General features: G+C 41.3%; 1 protein-coding gene across 4 annotated transcripts in view; it reads left to right on the top strand.

The window, feature by feature from the left end:
* Positions 1-26,999, top strand: part of sox1a (SRY-box transcription factor 1a) — a 48,508-nt gene that overhangs the window by 5,516 nt on the left and 15,993 nt on the right. The window contains exon 1 of one of the 4 annotated variants that reach the window (XM_044130725.1): positions 21,488-22,682. The exons of 2 other annotated variants lie outside the window; for them this stretch is intronic. In XM_044130725.1, the coding sequence (XP_043986660.1) occupies positions 21,837-22,682 (846 nt within the window). In that variant the 5' untranslated portion in view covers positions 21,488-21,836. Of the gene's footprint in view, positions 1-21,487; positions 23,096-26,999 lie in introns of those variants that run through there. One more of the 4 variants, XM_044130724.1, reaches the window with a different exon arrangement.

Below are 26,999 nucleotides of genomic sequence, written 5' to 3'. Positions count from 1 at the left end.
TGCACCACAACTGTCAGTGCCTATTACACACTACACATGGCCAGTGACAGCGAGAGGGTCCGGGGAGGTGGAGGGCAGAGCTGGGTTACAAGGGCGACTACTGTATTCTTTTCTCTCCCCCCCAAAAAAGAGAAAAAGGCGTCACAACTGCAGCCACGCACACACAGACATGTGCAAACATAAAATCAGATATTCAAGACTTAGAAGCTGTTCTAATAGTGTTGTACAGCTGTTGGCTAACTCGGATCTATGTCCAGAATTATTTAAATGTAAATATAAATTTTGACATTTAAAAGAAAACAGATTGTTCCCTTAATTTGCGAGAGTTTGGCACATGGTGACACCTTATTAGCTGCTCGGCAAACTTTTTGCACTCCTTTATGCATTCACATTAAATCAGTGTTTTCTGCATCTCATGTGCTTCCTCAGCTGTTGCTCAGGACACGGAGATAAAGATCAGAAGGTTGCAGCTTTGACACCCAACCTGTCCTGTTTACATGATAATGTGTAACTAAACCCCACACTCACCCCGATTTGTCCAACGCCTAAAAATCTCTTTTGCTAACTCTGTTGGTTAAGTGTGTGTAAGGTAATCAAGCTTTAAAGTGACGCTGGTAATCATCAGTCCGCTCTCTCTGACTCGGTGTCACCGTGTCCTTTAATTGGATTGTTTGTGGTCATTATTGTGAGTTGGAGATCTTCCAAGACCTGCCAGACTTGAAATTTCTGCCACTTTGTCATTGCAAATAAAATAAAAAATCTCAAATTGGGTGAGGTTGGATTGAGGGAGCCTGTTAGGTTTTCACCAGCACTGTTCAACACGACACATGCAATATTTTGTTTTTGAAAGTCCAGCAGACTTTCAAAAGATGCACCTTGTTCCACTAATTTCTGCCTTTACTTGGCTTGTCCTAAACTCTGAGTGGGGCTTCTCGTAGTTTTCTTTCAACGTCGGCTTTCTTCTTGCCATTCTCCCATAAGGGCATAACTAAAAGTTACCTGGTGGACATATTTTTCTACATGAGCTGTGGATTTCTGGAGGTCCTCAAGAGGCATCCAGAACCTCTCAGTTATTTTGCCTAATATGCTCCTTGCCTGGGCTGTCAGTTTAAGTAGACGGATGTGTGCACTGAGAGATGTTCAAAGTTTTGGACATCGTTTTGAAACCAAACCCGGTTTTAAACCTCTCTATCATCGCTGACCTTTCTGCCTTCTTCATTAAGCTGCTTGTTCATTGATATTCTCCAGCAAACCTCTGATGGGTGGATTGAATGGCTGATTTTTTTTTACTAAGATTGAATACAATACAGGTGGACTTTGTTTAATTATTAGATTTCTTCTCAAAACAATTTATTTATTCATTTGTTTAGAGGAAAGATGGGTAATTACAAAGATGTGCCACACAAAACGATGCTTTTTGTTTTTATCTTTCCTCTTTGTAAGATGGCAGTGTTCTGTGTCCGTCTTATCACCCTAATAAGATCTATTGAAGTTCAAACATTGTAAAATGACAAAACCTGAAAGGTTTCAAGGAATATAAACAACTTTACAACGCGCTGAAGCGACACATTTTATCATTGACAATACCTCCCCCAACTTTAAAATTGCAGCCCTTCATGAAACATCAGCCTCGCTTCCCTCCTTACAGCCCTCTCCAGTCCGGCAGCAGCAGACTGCCCTCTGTTACCGTCTGGCATCTGAGATTTTCTATCATATGTCCAGAGCACATGCTGCTCTTTCCTTTCAGGCCAATTCTTCGGCTTTTGTATACTACTTGTTGTAATTTCCTTGTCATGGGAGCGAGCCACTTCTGGCCAGACTTTTCTGAAGTGTAAATAGGTGTACTGGGTTCCCCCTTGATTCTTCCACTTGCAAAATGATGCCCCTGTTGGACATGCATCTTCCCTTTTTCAAAGCAAGTCCGCTTGAGATGTCTGCTGCTCCTGGCTCCTTTAGCTTACCTTGACTTTGTGCAGGTTTGTGCTTCAGAAGAAGAATTTGCAGGGCATGTCTGCTTTGAGGTTTCCAGCAGGAGCTCCAGATTTGCAGGAAGATCACCTGGTTGTTTTTGGTGCATAGTGTCCCTCTTGATAAGATGTGAGGTTTTATGAGATTAAAAAAGTGTCCTCATTTTTGTAGACTTTTAATCCTCATTACTAAAAATGTTTCATTCCACGGTTGAGAACCAATTAAAATGAAATTAATATAACAAGATGGGATTTAAAGGCAGAGGGTCCTGATTTGTAAATACAAAGTGTACATTTCTCATTATAACATTCTGCAAATTTTGATTGAACTAAGAAAAAAAATTAATTAGTTTCCAAATGAGAAGTAACATCCAACAATAATTCAAAAGTCACTCTTACTTTCAATCACATCATTTACTAACATAAGAGAGGATGTAGTGAAAATTAAATCCAGATGCTGATACGGTCATAATGTCTGCTAGATGAAACTATGATGCTTGATAGACTAAATTAAAATGAATTACTGACTTTGAGCAGGGAAGAGTTGTTTTTAAATGAGTCAATATAGGTTTTCTTTAACAATTTAAGATGCATGCGTAAATAAATTCTGAAAGCATGCAAGGTTTGTGTACATTTTCCAAGTTGTGAAAAAACAATTGTCTGAGGAGTGATGATATTTTTTTAGATTTTATTTTCCATTTTATTTTCTCACTCAGCTTTACTGTACAGAACATTGCATGTTTCCTTTGCAAAAGTTAACTGTTTGTAGGCGTGAAGGAGAAAGTGACTCTTTGATTTGAAACATTTTAACAGGTGACCCGAACATGTCTGGATCTTTCAATCATGTTAACTAACATGATTTCTAAGCACAATCATGTTTATAAATGGCACATACTGATAAACTTCACAATAAGCTTGGAAAAGTACATGAAATTTTATTTGAATAGCACTGTTCACAAGTAAAATCACAAAGGGCTTTGCAAAATGCACAGCAAAAACATCAAATTAAATGAAACGTCTGCCTGTACAAGTTGGTTTTTAACTGCATTTTAAAATAATCAATGGAATCGACACAATGTCAAAACAATGGGAGAGACACACCACCAAAACAATAAACTAAAACAAAAATATGATAAAAATGTTCAAAAAATTCTTTAGGTTATATTTCCTCTTCTTTTTTATTTCGTAGACATTCCTGTTTGTAACCCTGCAGTGACTTCAGGCAGCATCTTGTGTTCTTCATACAAGATGAATAATACAAGCACACGTCGCCACGGAGCATTGATATTTGCTGTGTTTTTTCTCACGGGGGTAGCTGTTGGTGTAGTATGTCCCATTCCCAGGGTGTCTCTTGGAATACTGTCTCTGGGAACAAAACCAGGCAAATGGCCCTGAAATCTATCATATAATGATCCGGCCCTAATGACTACGGCCTCATGAGTTCAGGATGGGCCTCAAGTTAATCACTGCTGTCTTCCTTAAACTCTGGCTCTTGTAATTAGTGTCCTTTCAGCGTCTTTTGGCAATTTGTCTCTCTACATGTCTAGAAGCTGGAAGTTGCAGGTTAGATTTATCCCAGCGCGAGCCTTTCCTGTCCTTACCTGGACTCACCTGCGTCTGTGCAGGTGAGTGAGAGGCGGGCCCCGTTGATTAGGACATTAAAAATAAATGGTGGTGGTGGTGGTGGGGGAGACTGGTGCCACTGGGGTATATATTTCTGTTAATTTTTCTCCCGCCCTGTCTCTCCTGTGTAGTGACTGATCTGGCAGAATATGATAGCGCGGGCTGTCACGGTAATAATTAGGCCTATTTTCCGTGAGGTCATCTTACAGGGACGCTGGGCGGCTGTGGTTCACACACAGGGTGCTCTATGCTGCTCCTGCCCCAGAACCCCCCAGGATATGATCGTCCACGCAGGGCAACAAAGAATCACTCGGCAGCAAATGAGCGAAACATAAAACACCCACAATCTGATACGGACTGCGGCTCCCAACGCTGGGAGAGCCTTACCTCGCAGAGCACATCCGGCAAGATCTGTGGGGGGATTGAGACGTCAGGGGAATTACGTGTGACGGATGTTGAAGGGAGGCTCAGCGATACTTAAAAGTGGTTTTATTAAATAAACAAACATGGAGGTGCGAGGTAGATGTGGAAGTGTTGTTTTTTTTTTTGGGGGGGGGGGGTTTGGTAATGGCATCCTCACCAGAAAGCCAAGGGGTGCCACGTCAGAGCGCAACATATTTCAGCTCCATTCAAAACACTCCGTGGTCGGGTCAACAGCTGCAGGCTAGAATTAGAAATCAATTATTCAGCTTCGACAAGCTCATTAAGTCTTTGAATGGGATTTTCTGTTCTGAGTCTGCCTGCTCATTTCTCCTTGCTTGCAGTTTCTAATTAGTATTTCTTCTCCCTTTAAAGTTTGATGGGAGTTTGGGTGAAAAAACGCGGGCATCGACTTAACTCTGCCGGCCTCTGGGAACGGTATCATTATCTGTAGGGGAGGTTGTATCGGTACACTGGAGGACGGCTGAGGTTGTTTGCTCTCAGTTTGGTGCACTGTTTAATGATTGGTGTCATCAGGCTAAATTAGGCATTAATAATCAAGGGAGTGTAATCTGGGTAAATTAAGCATTAATAATCAAAGGATGACTGGAAATTATCACATGCAGCAAATGAAGCAGTACTAATCAGCAGTGAGAAAGAGGGGAGCAGAAGCCCGGAAAAGTATTTTAAAGCTAATAATAATAATAGTAATAGTAATGATAATAGGGTGTGCAGTATTTTGCTAAAGTGTTCATACCCCTCAAACTTTTTCACAGTTTTGTGTTAAAACTACAACCGCCCACTTATTTCACAGAGAACGACGCACAATCTTCTTTCTAAAATGGCTTCAGCTCAGTGAGGTTGAATAGAGATCGGCTGCGAAAATCAGTTTCAACTCTTCACTTAATTTAGATCTGGGCTTTGGCTAGGCCATTTGAAAACACAAGCATGTTTAATCTACACCATTCACTGAAGCTCTAGCTGTGTGTTAGGGTTGAAATCCTGTTGTAAAGTGATTTTTATTTCCCCCATGTTTCACGTTTTTTGCAGTTTTTAACAAGGGCTCCAGGACTATCCTTTAGACTAATATGTGATCTGTATTTGAACCTGAACAACTTCCCAGTTCCTGCTGAATAAAAGCTTTACCCACAGCTTCACATTGAGGGTGTTGTGTGAACATCAGCCAAAAAGTTTAATTTTGCTCTGGATTGACTAGAGTTGTGTTTTTGAAGCATAATTGCTGTGTCCTCTACAAGGCTTGTAAACTTTAAATGACTCTTCTAATGGGTTTCTTCTTGCCACTCTTCCATAATAGACAGACTTATGCGGGCATAACATACTTTTTACGAACAGGTTCTGCCACCTGACTGTTTGCAGTTTATGTTACATCTGCAAGAGGGATGGGGGATACGTGGGGAGATATTTTTTTTATCACTGGATTTTATGGACATAATCAAAAAAGTAACGATAGGAAAGCATTTAAAAGATTTATTTATTTTTGCTTTTTTGTCATTGCATTTGTATTCAGAGCCTGCAGGTTTCATACCTGTTAATATACAGATACCAGTTACATCAAGCTGTGCAACTGTATAGCTGAACAGTGCACATTAATTGCTTTCAATCATATTTCCAGATATACTCATTTTATTGATGTTACCAAGGAACCAACTCTGGAAATAAATTGTTCTAGCAATAAAATTAACAAAACCAGCCATACTGTCTGTGTTTGGGATTTGGGAACTTCATTAAATAGCGTTTATCAATATTCAGATAGTTCACAACTCTTTGTTCTTTCCAGACACCAATAAACTATACAACAATTATCTTTCTCTAATATAAACATGTTGGTTTTATAGTATTTTTGTTGTTGAAGATGTGAGTGTAAAAGGAGCTGGAAACAAAAGCATGTCATATTTTTCAAAGGGAGTTTTGTAAAAAATAATAGTAATAAAAGATCTGTGTTCTGGACTAGTACACTTAATCCTAATAAAATACCATAGAATTTGTGATTGTGGTATTTGGTGTAAGTGGTCCGTCTCCTCGGCTTGTTGACATCCTCCGAAGGAAAGCCAAGACATAACTGACCATTTGTGATATGACATAACTAACTCACATTGTACTGACTCGCAGTGCAAGGAGGCTTATTTGCAAACCCTCTTCATGGCCATCCCCTCGTTCAGTCTCACAGATCTATGCCTCCTCCCATTCCTCCCTTTCTCCCCCTCTCCTCTCCTCTCTTCTTCTCCTCCCTTCCTCTCCTCTCCACATTGTGTGTGTCTATCTGATCCCATGGCCTTTTGTTGCGCCATGAAAGGCCCGATGCCACACTCATTATTTTCTCCTTTATCTCTCTCCCCACTGCTCTGATTAGAACAGTCGCCCCTGACAGACGCCCTCAGCCAGCTCCTATCCATTACACCGTGTGTGTGCGTTCGTGTGCGTGCGCGAGTAAGTGCGAGAGTGAGACGTGTGAGGCTGCTTACTGTATACCCAAAAGTGTTTTCACCACAATAATTGCCTCCGATACAAAGACAAACACAATAGATATTGCTTAAAGGGAAACATAACAGGGGATAATTTTCTGCGTTTTTATAATTTTTCCTTTATTTATTTATTTTTTTTCAGGATTATTGACTGATGCACACATTGTACACTCAAACACACTCACGCCTACACACCACTGCACAAGTGTATTGTTCCAGCTCAAGTTCTGTTGTTCTTGGCAATGCAAACTTGCAAATTAATGAAGCGTGACTCCAGCGACACATCCTACTGGAAATAGCTGACAGTTAGTGTGTGCATGCATTTTATAATGCATTCAGACCTCTTATATCAGCAAAAGATGTACAAACAGAAGATTTGAGGTGATTTCAATGATTTCATGCATAGCTGAGACATTCACACGTCTGGAAAGATACTGTTCAGGGTTTTTTAAGTGGCTTTCTGTTGATAATTTACAACAGACATTTACTACATTTACTACTGTATGTAGTAATTGAGCCCCTCGCAAAACTTCACTGTTTTGGTATCTGCATTTAGTAGAAATTCAGATTAAAAAGTATTTGCAAGGTAAAGCTACTGCGTGGTATGATATTATGCAGATCTCTAACATTTTTTTGAAACAGCAGTCTATAAAAAAAGTCTTAAAAGTACCATTAGTGTTCATGTGAATGTTTTATGAGCCTTAAACCGTCTTTGTGTTTGCATTGAGATTATTCAAACTGAATTAGCAGATAGCGCACCACCAGTAGTCCTTGAGTGAAACATTTACTTAGAGAAGAACATGTAGACGATGTCGAGTCAGTGTAACTACTTAATAGGAAAGCTGTAAAACTTAATAAAATGTCTTTTTGTTGAAAGCCTATCATACTTTTGCTTTTTAAAGCCACTGACCAGCAACACCTTTCAGGTGACATTCTTGGTCTTAGTTTCACACTAGAAAGTCAACGGTGATACAACTCCTGCCTTTCCCTTCTAAGTAATCCTTGTGCAGTATTAAGCAAATGAAAATCAATCAAACAAACATAAATTAATTATTATGTTTAAACAAAGTAATTTCAAAATCAAAAATCAATCCGAAAGATTAATTAGAATCAGGTTTTCTGTATATTTCTATTGATTTAGAATGAATTTGAAATCGCACAAATATCTATACAAAAAAGACCCTACTATTAAAGATTACTGTAAAAATTGTCTAGTGCAAGGAGGTAAAGCCAGTTCTTCAAAACCAAGACTGAGACTCAAACTGCAACCTCCGAGCCCAAGACCAGAAAAAGGGGACTTGAGACCGTCCCGTAGTCAGAGATCGGTCCCGTAGTCGGAGATCGGTCCCGTGGTCAGAGACCGGTCCCGTGGTCGGAGATCGGTCCCGTGGTCAGAGATCGGTCCCGTGGTCAGAGATCGGTCCCGTGGTCGGAGATCGGTCCCGTGGTCAGAGACCGGTCCCGTGGTCAGAGATCGGTCCCGTGGTCAGAGATCGGTCCCGTAGTCAGAGATCGGTCCCGTAGTCGGAGATCGGTCCCGTGGTCGGAGATCGGTCCCGTGGTCGGAGATCGGTCCCGTGGCCGGAGATCGGTCCAGTGGCCGGAGATCGGTCCAGTGGCCAGAGATCGGTCCCGTGGCCAGAGATCGGTCCCGTAGTCGGAGATCGGTCTCGAGCCCTCTGTTTCTGAGTGCAAGTAGCTAAGATCAAGAATTAAGGTTATTACTTATTATCTAAGATTAATTAATTACCTTTTAATTAGCTTACACAAATCAAAGACAACCAAAGATAAATAATCCACAAACTAAAGACAGGACTGTTGATCAAAAAAATAAGCAAACTACCAGAGTTAATACTGCTTAAAACTTAAAATTAATTAAGAATTTGTCAGTATTTTAGAAGCCTAAAATATGGCTTTTTCATGACTTAATTTGGCTTTAAATATCTATGTTTATTTTGATAAGGAGAGCACGGTAAAGTGGAGATGAAGCCAATTTCCAGAACTAACCTCGATATGTCATCACAACTTAAAAAAGAATGCCTTCTCTTGGTACCAGATTAACTTTTGGTTCAATTTTCTCCCAGGACCAGATTGCATCTCTTCAGACATTCAGCTCCCAAATGCCTGTCACTTTGTGTAGAGGATGTTCTGTACAACTGGACAAACTGGTTGGACGTCTCTCTGAGACTGGCAGGCAGTGCTGATCTCTTCTGGCTCTGGGTTTGTGGCGTCCGCAGGTCCCTTACAATGACTTCGAACTACAAACATTAAAAAAGCAGCAGTTAGGTTGGCATAGCCGATGAACATGGCATAGCTTATGATGGAAACTAAATGTTAAGCACATCCAAATCTGGAAAGGTGAATAGTCATTTTTCTGACTTGGTTCTTGAGGGAGTCTACAGATGACTGTGAGTGTCCAAACTCAGATCCATGGATGAGGGATTCATCAATCAATCAATCAATCAAAAGCAGGCATAATGACATAACTAAGTTATGGTACACAGCCAAAATTAAAGGAATTGTATTATTGTTTTCTAAAATAGATTCTCTAAGCATCAGAGACATTTCTTTAATTTCCAAAGTGCAATAATCTATCAATTTTTGCCGTAACAACTTGACTGTGGCTTAATATTTAGCCATGTAATAGTTCCACTTAACAAAAGACAGACTGATGTTCGAAGTTAACATGAACAACTAAAATTGAGATTAGCAATTTGCTGTGGACTGCTATAAAACTTTTTGAATTTTAGTAAAATCTTTGTCCCATAGAGAGACACTCACACAGTTGCTGGAAGCTTTCTATATGCAGGCAGGTCAATAACGAGGAGAAAGTTCATGAAAACACGGTGGGAATGACGCTTATTTTGACCGAGTCTGAATCTACACAGCATTTGAAGTGATCTGGAAAAACAGAGTTCTTGTAGGTGAAGGGTCATATTCAAAAGCAGAACTACAATAATTTTGGAGTAAATAATAGTCTAAGAGAAACAGTTTATCTCCATCTCTGTAACCAACTAAATATTGGATGGAAAAGCCAAGAGAGTTGTATACTGTAGATATCAGCTACTTCAAAATCCTGACAGAAGGTGATATTTTTACAAGCTAAAACAAGATATCATGAACACAACGTGCACATAAATGATCAACAAGCTTTTTATATATATGTCAGTAATCTTCAATAAACAATAAACACAGTAAAAGATTTAAGGTACACATAAATCCTTTACTGACTCAGGAGAACCCTTTAAATATTTTCAGGTGCAAGTAGGCTGGAACAAAAAGCCCTTCTTACAAATTAGTTTCTTACAGGCATTCTTCTTCCTGGGGTAATACTGAATATGTCATTATCTTTTCAATTGTTTTATTATGCAAAATGAAGCAGAAATTTGATGAAACTCAGATGGATTCACCTGAGTTAATGGAATATGGGTTTAAGAGGGAACTAATTATCCCAGTTTAGCGGGCAGTGAATGTATTTCTTTTGCATGGCCTGATTTTAAATGTAAACATTAATGGCCTCTTTGATTAGCATAAGAATGGTGAGTTATTGTCCTGCTTACTATGCGTCCTGTTGGATATGCATCTGTGCAACTAAGCACACACACGCACACACTTGGACCCCAAGCTTTAATGCACTTATTGGCTGCCTTATCAACACACTATGTCATTTCTGTTATTGTTTTGCTAATTCAGAAAATTCATTTTGCCAATCAAATTAGTGCTTAAAGAGCCAGTGACATTATTGGAAGCTTTTTTTTCTTCCTTCTTCTGTTTTGAGCTGAAACCAGGACAAAATCAAACAAGCAGAAAAAAAAAAAACAAGTTCCAACTTTTGAGGTGAGGAACAATAGTTAACACAAATGCAAGTGAAGAGGCTGACTCTTTGAGATGGTGTTCCTCTGGTGTTTACACCCGCTTTGGGAGAGCGACAAACCAAGCAACTGTGTTTAAACAGAGAAGGATGACAAGAGAGGAGAGAAACTGAGTTGAAGAGCAGAAAAAGGAAGAAGAAGAACATGATGAAGAGAGTTAAAGGGCAGGTGAAGAAGGGGCGCTTTGACTTGAGGCCTCCTGGGGATGGTGACCTTATTTTAAATTCTGGGTGAGGGACGATACTTAGGCAACTGAGGAGTCCGTCTCCCTCACACCTTCATCCACACATCTCAGATATACACACATCCACACTCATAATCAAACATGCCTTCATGGCTGAGTTCAGGAAAGGAGAGCTCCCCTGAAGTCCTGCAGCCCCCTAAAAGGCCAAGCGGCTGCCCCCGTTGTTTTGCGGAGCCACAGAACAGGATGCACACTTTAAAGGTTCCTCCAGGGTTCAGTGATTACACTTCTGTCACAGGCATTAGTTTAGCATCATGCATCTGATGAGCAATTTGCTTAGTGTGCTGCTTTGCCTTCTGCTTATGTTACATGTGAGATCTTAAGCTTAGCCGTTTTGCTGAGAGGTTGAGAAATACATATTTTGTTCATGAATGTCTCATTAGTTTGTTGCTTTTAGTGAAGCTTTTAAACTGCTCTGTACCTTTAAACCTCGGGGATTTTTTTTTTTTTTCCTGAAACAAGAATTTGTAGTAAAAGTTTGAATTAACAATTAATTTTCTGTAACATAAACTGAGACAATTTATAACCTTGATACATACATAAAACCTAAGCAAACATTCCACTAAAATCTGGATGAATGTTCCTAAGCAAATTGCAGAAAAATTATGATTTTTCAATCATTAAAGGATCCTGGTCTAATTGTTGCTGGAAACTGGACTATTCTTTTTTTTTTTTTTGGCAGATTTGGTAGATCTCATTTAAATTGATTGGTTTGTTGTGGAACTGGACCCTGTAGGCAGCATAACCTGACATACCTGAAAGTTTTACTGTCATTGTCTACTGAGTTTGAAAAAGACAGGAAGCCAGTTTTAATAATGGCTCAATTTGCATCTTTAAGACATACAACCAACTGTCAAGTAAGGTAGCAGCATCATGCTGCGGGTCTGCTCCCAGTGGTGTTGCACAAAGAGGATGGACTAAAAAAGAAGCACAGCTAATTTGAAATTCACCTTAAATCAAAGGCTTTATGGTTGAAACGTGAGCGCAATTGGGTGTTCCACCAGAACGAGGGTCCAGAAAGCACATCAGAACTTGTTGTGGAATACATAAAGCAGGTTGACAATAAGCCTCTGTAATGGCCCAGACCTCAACCCTATTGAAAATTTATGAACTATGCTTAAGCCGGGTCTGTGCCAGGAAACCAACCAGTTTAAATTAGCTCTATCATTTCTGATCAGAAGAGGGGTCAAATGTCGGGCCCGGATCATGCCAGGAGGTTCTTGAACGCTGCAAAACCCGCTGGCCTTCTCTACCACCAAACATCAAAGGGATGTATGGAAATATTTAAACCTCTATGTCTAATATTTTTTACTTTTGGAGAGGAAAGAAACTTGTTCACCAAATTCATCATACTGTGAAGTTGTATGAAGTATTTTTTTAAGCCTAAAAGAGAAATGACTCAAATGCATTCGTAGAAACCTACAGATGCATTTCGTATTCATGTGCATGATGAGTGTACATTACCTTCACATAAACAGAGATCTTCAAACAAAGCTGCAATATAAAAACTTATTCAAACAAGTTTAATATGTTAAAAATGTTAAAAGAAACCGTTACAAAAATAAAATACCCTACCTCAAACAAGAGTTTTAAAATACTAGCAGCAAAGTAATTGGTGCTAATGACTATCATATTCAAGTATCATTAGAATGCATTACAGATACAATACATTGCTGATGCTCTATTGGAATAAAACAGGAATATATGATCTTTTGTCATAATATGTCAGCAAGTAGCGACAGTTATTGCATCTATTTTGAGATTATGAGACTGTAAAAGATTGCAGTTCCTCTCCTTAATGCTTCAGATTAGCTGAAAGATTGCCTTTCATGCTCTTAACTTTTTCACATTTTGTCATGTTGCAACAGTTCATACTTTTGATGAGTACACCTCTAAAAGAAAACCAGTGATACAAACTAATTAGTCATTATAATGAATAGGTATTCATTACTGGTACCATTTGTACACTGCCAACATGTGCAGCATCTTAAGAGCCCTTTATGAAAATAATTTGATCAAAACTGCACTTTAAACACAGATTTGTAAGTCACACAAAAAGTTAAAATTATTTATGGAATATTTATTGAGTATTTTGATAACTAGCATGTGGCCTTTTGTGTCAGACCCTGTGCTGGTGCTTCTTAATTAAGAAGTGTGGCGGTCGCCTGTGGGAGGAATCGAATAAGGTTTACTGTTTACATATAAATATTTGCTTACGTTTTGCTAAAGTCTATAGGTCAGCGTGTCGGCATAAAAGAGCTGCTTGAAGTTGCTCAGATATAATTACTCACCCGTCTTTTCTGTGTCCTCTCCAGGGGGTCCAGGTGAGGGCATGGGATAAGAGTGTGGGAATTTCTATAAATCTTTCTATTTATTTATTTATTTATTGATAATTTTATGATGGTGCCAAGGGGTAATTAAATTATAAATGGTAAATTGTAAAATGTCTAGAGTGGCCTCTGCCTAATTACAGCTCAGCAGTTGTAAATTCACTTATTTTTTTCATAAAATATATTAGAAATATTAAAATGTGCAGCTTTGGAAGCTGGAATATCAGCAATGTTTAACTTTACAAGCAGCATGTTGTAAACTTAAACATTGACTTTACAACATGTTCTGGTGGCATTTGCTAAACAGCCAATCCAGGAGTGCACATATATATATGTTTCTCTGATTTTTATTTAAGTATTGGGAAGTTTCACAATACTAAACTTCACAATTATCCACTTGTCTATGATTTCAAGTCATATAAAGCAATATATAGATGTAATATACTATGCTGAAATTGAATTTCCTTCTATATCCTAATTTTCTGCAACAGGATAAATTGAAAACATCAAACACAAGATTGCTTTTGGGTGGAATAAGATTAGCTTTAGCCCAACAAAGGTTGATATCGCAATAAGTTACTTTATGTTGCAAACAGACTTTGGTTTCCCAGTACACACGGGGGCAACATGGAGCACCCGCAGCTCTCTCAAAGGACTTTCACCTTTAATTTTTCTCAGCAGTGGTTTCCTCATGTCCATCTTACATGTCCTCAGTCTTTTTGGCTCTGTTTTGACACAGATGCTGCAATTTAGCACAGAAAAGCATAAAAACATGCATCAGGAGCTGAATGGGCCTTTGAGTGCATCCACACTAACAAGGTCTAAGTGCCAAAGTGGTTAACTTTCCTCTCGAGTTTGCCCGCCTCTCGCTCTTCCCGCTTCGCTTTGGGTCATCTGCCTCCCCGTGAACAAACAAACCTGCTAGAGCCTTCTCTCTTAATATTATTATTATTATTTTTTTTTTTTAATTTTTGTCCTTTTTCTCCTTTTGTTTTGCAAGTGTCTGCATCTGGCCAGACAAACGCGACAGACTTCCCCGTCATCAAAGAGGTTTTTCATTAATGGACCCTGACCTTGTCTGACTGCTTCACTTTTAAAAACCCTCTCTGCTGCAAGATGTTTTTTTTTTTTTTTACATCATTCCTTGACCCCTTATCCAAACACATCTTCACTCCAACTTTCCATCTCGCCTCGCCTCCTCAATGTAATCTCCTTTTTTTTTTTCCCTCTTCCTCCATAAAATTTTCTGCTCCTCTCACCTTACAAGAGCCCCCCTCAGTTGTTTGTGGGGCTTGCCTGATAGCCATTAGTGTTACACCCTATTACATCAGTAATGACTGACTGTGAGCTCTAATTAGAGATGTGTTAGGGAGAGCTGACTTACCCCTCCTCCTCCTCCTCCTTCTGCCTTTCTGCAAAGCTGTTACTCTGACTCCATCGCTGTGGCGACACCATTAGCACGGCACCTCTAAGAGTCGCAACTCCTGACTGTTAAAACCATTATGTTCGTTACAGACCAATCAGAGGGCGAGGTGTTATGGCTAATTGATAAGCTGAACAATGTGTAAAAATCTTGTCTCTAATTGCCCTGCGGGGAAAAAGAGAAAGCACCCAGGGAGAAAGAGACAGTGAGAGAATGGAGAGGGGGGGAAAAAACGGGAGGAAGAGTATGAAAGCGACTGGCGTGCTAATTTCAAAATCTGATATTTTTCCACTTGAATAATTTAGGCTTACAATATGTCTTCATCCAAACATGCTGCAGGATTTTTTTTTCCACTCCCTCTTGAATAATGGGATGTTTCTTCTGGGTTTGTCATCTGTGATAAGATGATTATCTGAAAGGTCTGTGGCACATTGTGAAGAGAGTCTCGCCTTCTCCGCTGGAGTAGGTAATCCTGGGTAATAGCATTATGGACACAGTGTTTTCCTAAAGCCCATGATTATCCGCCGCTGTTTGTCACGGGATTGACACCGGCCTCCCTGGTCTCCCTCTTCTCCTCCTTTTCTCACTTTCTCTCCCTCGGTGTCACCCCATCTCTGACTCACCACTCCATCAAGCCCTCATGTGCGCCTCTCCTGCGAGAGAACAAGATGAAAATGGAGCGCACGGAGCAAACAAAAGAACAAACTGCTCGTAGACAAGAGTGCCCTGATTTGAATGACATGTTACGCTCTCTTGCAAAACAAAAAGCGCACTTTCGGTTTGGTGGTTTTAGGTTGCTGGGCTTCTCTAAACTACATCAAATGCATTGCATTATTTACTAAACTATGTTTTGAAGTCTGGCATTATCTGTTCTGCATCTCCATCCTTGCGACATAGCAATCTCTTCCTCTGTTCTCCAATGGTTAACCTTCTAAATCAATTGCCTTTATTGGTCTTTTTGGGTTTGGAGCACCGTGTTATGGTGATGAAGAGGGTGAGAGTGCGGCTGAGTTAAAACCTCTGCTTTTTAGACAACTGGCTCCCTCTTTCCCCGACCCTTTTAGACCTGAACTTGACATGATCTCCTTCTTTTCTCCCCCTCACTTACCTAACCCACCTTTACTTAGCCAAACCACTCTGTGTCAATCTTGTCATGTGGTTTATGTGGGGTTTCTTTTTTTTCTTCTTCTTCTTTTTATGTAGCAGATCTTTCAAAAGTGGCAAAAGTAATCTTTTGTGATTGAATGCACAAGTTTTAGCTTTAATCTGGAGGCAGGCAGGGTTTTGTTTTTTTAGCTAGTGTGGATGGTAAAAGAGGAAAATAGCTGGTTAACCAGGACTATTAAACACATCTGTACTTTACAAAAGCTTTAAACTCTTCCATAACTTTACCCCTGATACCTTCATAGCTTTGTCCCTTTTTGTCTTCTAACAAACCCCTGAGGCCTTCATGAAACAATTGTAATTATACTGAGATGAAATCAAACACAGCTAGACGGGTAGACTCTCTTTCCCGCTGAAGATCTGTTGCATTACATTTTATTTACAGGTGTCAGCATAAAGTGTGCTGATACCCCTCTTTTCAGACTTTCTATCTGTAAAACGTGTGGTCGTTACGTTCCACTTAATGTCCATTTACTGCCATTATGAAGACTTTGTAATTACTTTTGGAACACTTTGAAGAAATTGCCCACATAATCTATCAAGAAGTGCTCATGTTGTCACTTTTTTATAGTCCTATTTTCTTGGTACTGTTCCCTGGAAAGTTAAACAAAACTCAAGTGCCAAGCACGTGGATGTTTCAGGCACTAAATGCACCTGCCAGCTACAGGTGCTACAAGTCAAAGGGGGCGGAGGTTTGTCAGATGTGGCAGGATCGCAGCCGCGGGAAGCCGCTGCAACAGGAGAAGAGCATCCTGCGGGACTCATTAACAAAGCAGTCCCTTCTCGACCGCGATCTCTGCTCCCATGTTAGCACAACAAGCATGCAAAGATGTAGTCTGAGAATAAATTAATCTTTGAGGTACTCAATACGAGTAGTAAATTAAACAGTGGGGGAAAGGCTCGGCCTCATCACAAAACGGTGAACCTGCGTTTAATTAGGAATCCTTTATTTAACCCAGCTGTGTGTTTGTTGCTGTAGAACGTGTGCAGTGTGTGTGCGCGCGTGTCTACTTCTCCATCTTGATGCTGTAAGAACCACGTGCGTTAAATCTGCGCAGGTCCACATACATGTGTGGACTAAATTGGATGCTTTGCGCCTCACGGTTTGAAGCAATATTAATGATTCCATCATATTGTTGAAAACAGTGAAGGTCTTGTGTGTGTGTGTGCGTGTGCGTGTGTGTGTGTGTGTGTGTGTGTGTGTGTGTGTGTGTGTGTGTGTGTGTGTGTGTGTGTGTGTGTGTGTGTGTGTGTGTGTATATATTCTTATAAAACACTCCCTCCAAAAGTCGATACCCCTCCTCCCCACTCCTTTTTGCATCCTTTTCTGCTTCGGGCTCAGTAATGGGAGTCAGTATACAGGAGGAGGTGAAGGGGGTGGAGGTGGGTGGGGGGGGAGTGTGGGGCTCCTCGCCAAGTCCTCGCCCCTCCTCCCCGGAATGCGCCACAGCTGCCTTTCAGAACCCCGCCGCTCCAGCCCATTCATTCTCGAGCCCCACCACCCCACTCCCCCACCCCTGCCCCCCGCAAAAAAGTGGCTATTTATTAGAATACTTGTTTTGTATTGTTCTGCGCCGCACAAAAGACGTTCATTATGTTAGAAGCAAGCCCCGTTTGCAGAGAGAAACAATAACTTGGAATTGTCTGTTGTTGTTGTTTTTTTTTTTTTTTAAACAGAGTATAATAAATGTCATTTCTTCTTGTGTCGGCCCCTCAGTGTGTGTTGAGTAGTGGGTTTGGGCACCGGGCATGGATGGCCTTGGCATTCAAACGGCCGGGACTGTGGTGGGGGAGTGTGGCGGTCTTTGCACGGAGCTTTGGATTGTAGGGTTTAGGAGTGTGGATGGGAGAAATCATGCCCTCTCTGTCCGGAGCAGAAGCGACGAGGGGAACATGCGTAAGTTCGCACACAACAGTTACACAGTCCAGGGAGACGATTTTCAGTTTAACTTGCTTATTTCTGTTTGTTTGTTTGTGTGTGTGTGTGTGTGTGTGTGTGTGTGGAGGGGGGGGGGGGTGCGTGTGTGTGTGTGGCTGAAATCTGTTTGTGTTGAACGCAACTGTTGATCATTTCTTTTATTTCGGCGCGTCTGATTTCTTCTGCGTGTGCGCTCAGTGCAGATATCCTGTCTGTTGCACCTGCAGGCTGCGGTTTTATTTTAGAGCCAGCGAGCCCCTCGGGGGGGTTGGCTGCATGAGAGCGCACAGGTCTGCGCTTTCTACCGGTTGCGCTCTAATCGGAAAAAGAAGAAAAAGACGTGTAGCGGTCTGTAGTTAGTTTTAACGGATTAATTTAACGTGATTATTTTTCCTCGTCGGTTGGTGACTCTTGAACTGACGTGTTGCGTGTAGGTCGAGTGGGAGGAGGTTCTGATCAAAACATCTTTAGATTTGAATTTACACGCCAAAAGGACGCGCCTTTGTCTCGATTAGGTGATCACCAGATGATCCGCTGCCTTTTTTTTTTTTTTTTTTTACCCTCCCCGTCCAATTCCACTCGAGACGCCAAGCGCACAATTAAAACCTATTCCGTGGTCAACGTGACTAGGAGGAAAAAAAATCCTTGCACAGGTGAACTGCTTTAAAAAAATAAAGAAAGTAAAGAAAAAAAGAAACAGATTAAAGGAGTCGACGAGGGTTAAACCGTGGGAGAAGGCATCAATCACGCGGTGGCCGCTGCGCCCTATAAGCGCAAAGACGCATGAGGGTTTTATGCATTCACTAAGCATTCTCTTATATTTGCGGATAGTGGGGGCAGTGTGCGTGTGTGTGTGTGTGTGTGTGTGTGTGTGTGTGTGTGCGTGTGTGTGCGTGTGTGTGTGTTTGTTGGGGGTCGGGGGTGGAGGGGTCGTGTGTTGGATAACCGCTTTGACCCCCTGGCCCCAGTCGTGCATAGTCACGACGGCGCTCACACATTCTCTTCCAGAAGCAGGGGCCACAAAGGAGCGTGGATATTTGAAAAGGAGGTTTGTTAAGAGAGGAACTGAAGAAGAAGAAGAGGAGAGGGGGGGGGCAGAGAAAGTAAACAGGGGGCCACCGGGGTCCTAGTGTCGGTGTAAAAGGCTAATCCTCCATGTACAACTCCCAAATCCTCTCTCAACATTGAGAATAAAGAGCAGTATTAATCATTACATTCATGTGACTTCATGATTGCACCCAGAAGATTAAAAGAATATTTTTTATAATTGAATTTTTTTTTCTCACCATTTTACTTTTTAGCATCTGAAAGGATGATATAGCCTCTGTTTAAATTGATTCAACCCAATAAAAACTTGAAATAGGAAAACGTAAAACACTTTAAATCTGAAATTAAAACGGAGATCTTCGCAGTTGTTGTTGAACATGTGTGCTTCTTCTGATAACTTTTCATCAACAGTCTGTAAGGAAGTATATAAAATACCAATACATATATGTATTTCTTGCCGTTTACAGTACAACATAAATTGTTAAAGCATCAACGAAAGAGTTCTGAAAAATCACTAAATGATTATTTAAAATAATAATAAAATGTAAAAAAAAAAAAAAAAAAAAAGACATATTCGAACAGTTTTAAACGCGACAACGCCAAACGTTTTCTTGCAGTTTTTTTTTTTCATATTAATAACTCAAAAAAATAATAACATTTTTTTTTATTATTATTCATTCCCCTCCATTGCTCCGCGCTCTCTCCGTGTTTTCTGTGAGCTGTTTAGGCTCTCACCTCATTGTTACATTATCAGCTTCCTCAGGCCTGAAGCCACGGACGCTGGAAGCGTTCACTGAGCGCTGTGACATCCCCGTTAACCCCATTACCAGAAGACCCGCGGATCGGTCTGCGTGATCCCGCTCCCTTCGGCCCCTCAACAGAGAGTAACATCGAGCTAAACTTTAATTATTATTGTGGGGGTTTTTTTTAAAAAAAAAAAAAAAGAGAGAGAGAGTTGAGGGGGAAAAACACGGCGAATGAAGATAGAAATGATTAAATCGTTAGTCTCACCACGGGAAGTGGTATTTCGTTTTCCCTTTCAATTAGAGGCTGATTGGGCTTTTCAGAGGAGGTCAGCTGTGAAATCTGGATTATGTACGCGCGCACTCCAAGACGCGTCAACTGCTCCTCTCTGCTGCATGGTCTGCCATCTGTATGATTCAAGGGAATCCTAAGTGAGAACCATTATACGCTTTACGCACGAAAAAAAAAGTAGGATGTTACTGTTAAACGTTTGCAGAACCACCATCACCAGCAGACGGCGATACCTGCGCTTTGCCCCTTCCCTCGAAGCCTCGCCTCATTAAACGGCTTTCCCTCTTTATGAACCTCTCCTCTTGGAACATTTACTTTGCTTTCTTTACAAAATCGCTTTCATATCATTTCCTGCTCCGAGTGCGTGCATTTCCTTCCCTGACACATGTTATTACTACATACCTTAATTACATACCTGGAAGGACAGGAGTGGGAGAGAGAGAGGAGGCCAGAGAGAGAGAGAGAGAAGAGGAAAATGCACTGTGAACTGTAAATTGGTTTTTGGAGCGCTGGTTCATATAAGATCGTATGAAGGAGAGTGTTATTCCACTGGATGTGTGCGTACAGAAGAAGCAGTTTAGATGCGCATTGATTGGGATGTCCTACTTTTATGCAACATATGGAGAAATTTTGACCTTAAAAAAAGTAATCCAGAGTTGTGTGCTTTAAACGTTTTAAGTTGAAACAAGTATAGCTATCTTTATGTATTTGTTTATTTGATATGCTTTTAGTTTTTGTCCTTAAGGGTCCAACACCCTGTCACTCACTGCTGGACCTGGCCTCATGACACAAGGAGTACCAGTATTTTAAAAATCATGGACAACACACACACACACACACGCACACGCACACACACACACACACACACACACAAAAAGGTGTTTTTCATTCCAGTATGTGAAATCAGCTGATGTTTTGTATACAAGTGCTTGGGGAAAAAAGTGACATTAGTTTCTAAAAGTTCTAAAAGTAACCCTTCTTTAATCTTTTTGATGGTTCCCCAAAAATCTTCTTAGGGCTTTGAGTTTTATTTGTGAACCACCATAGCCATCACTTCCAATAAACCTACCAACATGACCTTTTTTGCCCCCCGTCTGGAAGACCTGCAGACGGTCTTAAGTGTGGAATAGTTTTAATGAATATCCTTTTAGGAAATAGGGACAAGTCAAGAAGTTCTACCTATTTATTTATTTATTTATGCTTTTTTTTTTTTCCTGCGATGATTGCAATGGATTTTGGTCAACATGCTACCCAGGGGTGTCCCCGAAAGATTTGGGGCCGAGGGACAGAGCGGTGGTGGCCATGGTTTGATCCTCTGAAAAACAATAGGCATGCGCCCTTCAAGACAGAAAAATTAGGGGTTTTATGATGTTTATAGGACTATGCATTGAAGAACTTGCAGAAAATTTCTTGAAAGAATAAACAGCTAAATAAATAACTCAAATGCAATATCTATTTATTTTTGCAATGAGCTGTAAAGGAAATATAAACAAACCCAATAATTTTGAAAAATACACTTTTCAAGTGATTGACATATGGTATGTACGCTTCTATCTGGAATTGAGGTGGTCAGCAAATTTTTTAAGGCAGTCGCGCCCCTGCGGGTGGCGCCATTGGTGGCACCCAGACATACCATCCGTCCACTCCTTTAAGAAACTTTGCTGAGGCTCCTCTGCTAAGATGTCAGAAATCAAAAATCTTCCTTAAACACGATAGAGATATCTGACTCACTATCACTGACAGAACCCACCAACACTGCAAACTAATCTCAGCTATTTTTGTTGCTGAAGTCTCCGAGAGTCTGTTTGAAAATGTTCAAATGCCTCGTGCTATTTGCGGGATTGATCCTCCTCCTCCTTCTCCTTCTCCTCCTCTTCCTCCATGCTCCTCTAAAGTCACCTGACCAAACTCCATGCAAATCACTATGTTGCTGCAGCCCCATTGGCCGCTTGTGGCTCATTTAACTGCTGTCAGTGCGCATCACATGGCCGCCGCTTTAACCAACTTCTCCAACTCCAACAGGGAAAGTGGCTCGAACGCGTATTCTGTCACATTTGGATGAGAAGCGACACCAAGACCGAAGGCTGCGTGAAATACTGCGTGGAGAATATTTTTTATAAAAATATATTTATGCCTTCTCGGATTAATTTTCATCTCCAGTTTGTTTCATTAAGGGGTGAGAATAATAGTTTTCTGACTCGGTCATCTTCGGCGCACCCCGTATCAACTTGTGCGCGCCTGACCTGATCTTCAAACAGACTTTTGTTTTGTTTTTTTCTCTGTTGGTGGTGAAGTTTAAAACCAGGGTGAATGTATAGCATGATGATGGAGACTGACCTTCATTCCCCCGGCCCCCAAACGAACACGAGCACGGGGCCAACGGGGCCGAACGGCGGCTCCAAAGCGAGCCAGGAGCGCGTGAAGAGACCCATGAACGCGTTCATGGTGTGGTCCCGGGGCCAGCGGAGGAAGATGGCGCAGGAGAACCCCAAGATGCACAATTCGGAGATCAGCAAGCGCTTGGGTGCCGAGTGGAAGGTGATGTCCGAGGCGGAGAAGCGTCCCTTCATCGACGAGGCGAAGCGGCTGCGAGCCATGCACATGAAGGAGCATCCGGATTACAAGTACCGGCCGCGGCGAAAGACGAAGACGCTGCTGAAGAAGGACAAATACTCGCTGGCCGGCGGGCTGCTTTCCGGGCCCAGCGGCGGCGGTGGTGTCGGTTTAAGCGTCGGCATGAGCTCATCCGGGGTCGGACAGAGGTTAGAGAGCCCCGGGGGTCACGGAGGATCCGCCGGCTCCGGCTATGCGCACATGAACGGCTGGGCAAACGGCGCGTACTCGGGCCAGGTGGCCGCAGCCGCCGCGGCCGCTGCGATGATGCAGGAGGCGCAGCTCGCCTACAGCCAGCACCCCGGCAGCGGGGCACACCACCACCACCACCACTCGCACCACCACCACTCCCACAACCCGCAGCCCATGCACCGCTACGACATGACGGCCCTGCAGTACAGCCCCATCTCGAACTCTCAGAGCTACATGAACGCCTCGCCGTCCAGCTACGGCGGGATCACCTATACGCAGCACCAGGGCTCCGGCGTCTCCTCCTCGGCTGCCATGGGAACGCTGGGGTCGCTGGTGAAGTCGGAACCGAGCGTGAGTCCACCCGTCAGCGGCACGCACACTCGGGGTCCCTGCCCTGGAGACTTGAGGGAGATGATAAGCATGTATTTACCGACCGGGGAGCCGGGGGACCCGTCCATGCAGAGCAGACTGCACGCCTTGCCGCAGCATTACCAGAGCGCCGCGGCTGGAGTGAACGGGACGGTCCCTCTGACGCACATTTAGAACTGACAGAAAATACCTGCAAAACTGCGACTGAACACATAACCAAATATTTACCTCTTTTCTAAAAATAACCCCGCTCCCCAGAGCTCCATGCATTTTGTACAGAATGTTTATGATATTGTAAATGAATGGGTAAATAATATTTCATCTCGGCTGTTATCCCAAGCGGAAATATATAACGAATAAGACGCTGAGAAATTAGTTATTGTGCTACCATCTGTTTGCTCATCACTTCACACTCTTATTTAAGAGGGAAGGGGCGGGGGGGGGGGGGGGTGCGCCAGGTTCACGTGCATGGGGGGGTAAGAAGGGGGGATTCTTTATTTGCTTCAGCTCTCATATTATTATTATTATTATTATTATTATTATTATTATTATTATTATTATTATTATTATTATTATTATTATTATTTTTCAATCAAGCCATTGTAAGTTATTTAAAAGTGAGAAAACATGTCAAAGTCATGAGAAAGTGCTTTAAAAGATATGGAGAAGAACTCACATTCCTTCAATATTTGTGTTAATTTGCAGAAGCCTGTGTCTTAATTCCTTGGAGGTCATCTCTTTTTATTGTAACATTCTAATTAATGTAAATTGTGAATAATTTTAATATTTCCACAGAAAGACGGGCAACCCGCTGTTGTAATTTAAGCGCTTTTCTGCGGGTGAAAAGCCCCTGGTATTGCAATGAAGAAGAATTGAATAAATTTCACGAGGTGTTGCTTTGATTCCTAAAAGGGCGGTCTTAGATTGATTATTTTTCCACGTTTTCTGACAAAACAACATATTCTAGTTGAGTGAAGAAAAAATATTTCTATTCACGTTGCTTCCCCCACCTTCAGGCCATTTATTTCTGCGAGTAATTCTTTAAACGAGAAGTTTTTAAATGTGTTTTATCACTTTGAGGTTCACTTTAATCCAAAATGTTTTATAAAAAAAAGAAAGGAGACATTCCCATTCTTCTATTTCACAAAAATTTCAGGTATGTGTAGATTATAATCTATTATGTTTTAATAGATTAACATATATATTTTGACCTTAAACAGAGACTAACACTTTTGCTCGCTTGAAATTGTGCATGCTGATTTATGAAATAATTTCACATAGAGTGCAAGAAGGCCTTTGATAACCACCTGTTAATTTTCCTAACGTTTCACGTTGGGTGTTTTATTATTGTATTTTTGTATTATTAACTTCTACTTTTTCGTTGCCCCCACTTAAAAGCCAAACAATTGGAGCCTTTTATTCCAGTTTTATCATCAGAAATTCTCCCTTAATTCAAGAGGATTTTTTTTTTCTCAGGAATTGTCCCTTCCTTTCCTTTTAATTGTCAATGCCGGGTTTGAAACATGCTCTTCGAAATATTTGAAAATATGTCGAAAATGTGTTGCATTTTTAAAATTCTTAGCTTTCGGGAAACTAGTCTGGTCATTCATTTGGAAATCAGACAGGCGGAAAATCTGACATTCCCGGTGAAATCGATGCCTTGAGTTGCATTTCCCCTCCGCCCCCCTTGCCCCCCCAACAATGGTTTGAATTTAAATTCAGTTTTTGGAGGTTATTTTTCTAGTCATTTAATTTTAAGCCACATTGCAATTTACTGCCACAAATATTTTATGTTGATTTGCGCTTTTTATAAATCATAATTGTGAGGTAAACAAGGCCGATGTGTAATTTCTATTCACTGATCGCTTACAAGCAACAACACGGTCCACCGTACAGGAACATCTTCAAATTGTTTTAAAACGTATATTATTTTATTATTTCGTTATTAACAAAAAAAGGAAAAAATACATGATTTCTTTCAACTTTATTGCATCCTGTGATGTTCAGATGTAATCCGTTTAGAGTTTTCTCTGTGTTTTCCCTCTTGACACTTGATAGCCTTAAGTCGGTAAAGTAGAGGAAAGTAAAGTGCTTAAGGCGCAGCAATCATGTAACCAAAACAAGAAACGTGGGAGTCAATGGAAATAACACTCCGACGCACATGTTCCAGATTTTGAAAACTTGATGGCGCAAAACCACAAACTAATCCCAAAGGGTGCCCCGCGTTGCGCATGGTGAAGGAAAACTACAGATGTTATTAAATCAACCACATATTTATTTATTTATTTATCTCACAGAAGAGTGATTCTTTTTAGGATTCTCGCAGAAATTATCCAACGTGTTTGTGTTAACTGGAAAATGTCATTTTGAAGTTTCAATCCACTTAAAAGTAGTTTAAGAATAACAATCAGAGATGACTTCATTTCTGACAGCATGCTCGGTTTTTGATTGCCATAGGCCTCGTTTCATGATAGCGACTAATATCCATGCCCATGCAAATAAGGGGGAGGAATTTGTGCCTACTTATGAATTTTAAAAATCAATTCTTAAATACATAGTTAAAGGGCCTATTTCACACTGATGAAGACTCGCGTGGGGCGTCGATTAAACCTGTTAGGCCTCACAGTAAAGCATGTTAAACGTCTGGATGCGCGTTAATCTGCTGGAGTAAATCTAAGAGGAACAATGGAGACTTTAAATTCCAAAGCGCAACAAATAAAAAGTGAATCTATGGGTGGATCTCTGCGCACCGCGGGGCGAAGGAGGGCCTTCGCCTCTGTTTCCTCTCTTATCTGCTGATGTGAGGAGATGCGGATTAGACCCTGAAAGCTCCAGGAGGCGGAGCCCGTCACGGCGCATCGCCAGGTTAAAAGAGGCGCGTTCTGGCAAATTTAACCCGCATAAATTACACCTTGAGGTGCAAAGAGGGCTGAGTGCAGGGCGCAACGTATATACAGGGGGATTCAGTTCGTGGCAGAACCGGTTTCTTGCTTGCGCGCGCGCGTATTCGTGCATGTGCACGTCCGTGCGCATGCTTTCAGCTGGCCGGCCAATAAATCTCTCCTCCGCGCGTTGCTCTTATCTTGTAGCCACCGATATATTCCGTGCTATGAGGCCATCAGCAGCGGCGCACAATCGGTTGTTCGCAAAGCCCCGATCCCTTGCACTCCCTGTCCTAAATGGGGATAATTAGCGTCACTTTATCACGCCTCTGCATATTTTCTCCGCGTCTCCCCCCTCTTTTCCAAAAAAGAAAAAAATTACCAGGCAGCCTGCTCTCTGTCACAGAAGATTATGGAGACAGATTGCACAGAGCGAATGTGCCGGGCGAGATTAGCGCGGAATAGAGAAAGCAGCTGGGCCAATGGATTCCTCGGAAGGGCCTTATCGTGCTATTACACGTTGACATGTTTAACAATCTTGCTGCCTCTTAATCCTGTAGTGCTTGCTCTATCTACCCACAGCTACCGCGCTGCACGCCGGCGCGCAGACCTAATGCACCGAGACGCAACACAAATACGGTGAAAGTTAAGAAAAAATTGCCTTATTTTCCAACTTTGCCCGACTGCATACACCGAGTGCTGTTTCATTCTCCTTTTTTCAGTTTTACGATGCCTTCGGTGTTGCAATTGAGTCTTTGCTTAAGTTAGAAAAGTGAAGTGAGACTTTCCTGTTTTATGAGTTATCCTAAATCACTGTTTGATAATAACACCAAATTTAATTAAGCAAGTTGTGAATGCGCAATTTTGGTGATTAAACAAGTGTCAGGAACTAGCTGTCTCTCATGGAGGTTTATTGAGTTCTTCATTTTTACTGATAAAACAAGCTGTGTAATCCAGATATTTTATGAGTAAATTTTAATCCGTCAATTGAACTAGAAATTAGCTAAATTCAAACATATCTTTAATATGTACTCAACCAAATCTGTTAAATTCTGTCTCATTAATAGGACAATTTAGCTCATCTGGTTTGTCCTCTCCCAGTAAAAGGCATCAGGAAATAAAAATATGTTCAGCGATAAACTTTTCAAACTCATAATGGTTGCATGTTAACCTTTTCCGACAACTGCAGTTAAAAGGTGCTCCCCATTGGCAAGACTGCTTCTGTGTCAAAAAGTTCAAAAAGCATCAGAAAAGCAAGAAGGGCAAACACATAGATCCACAATTCAGGATGATTTATTGGCTTCAGTAAAGATTTATACCATAATCCTACAAGGATGCTGAAGCATTTTCCTTTAGCTTCTTTCCATCCAACTCTGAGAGAGGAAGCATTCGGGCTGCAAGCAGTTTTGTCTCTTAT

Source organism: Gambusia affinis, linkage group LG11 (genome assembly GCF_019740435.1).
Source record: "Gambusia affinis linkage group LG11, SWU_Gaff_1.0, whole genome shotgun sequence".
In the NCBI taxonomy this organism is placed as follows: Eukaryota; Metazoa; Chordata; class Actinopteri; order Cyprinodontiformes; family Poeciliidae; genus Gambusia; species Gambusia affinis.
This window is presented reverse-complemented; position numbering and strand designations above follow the sequence as displayed.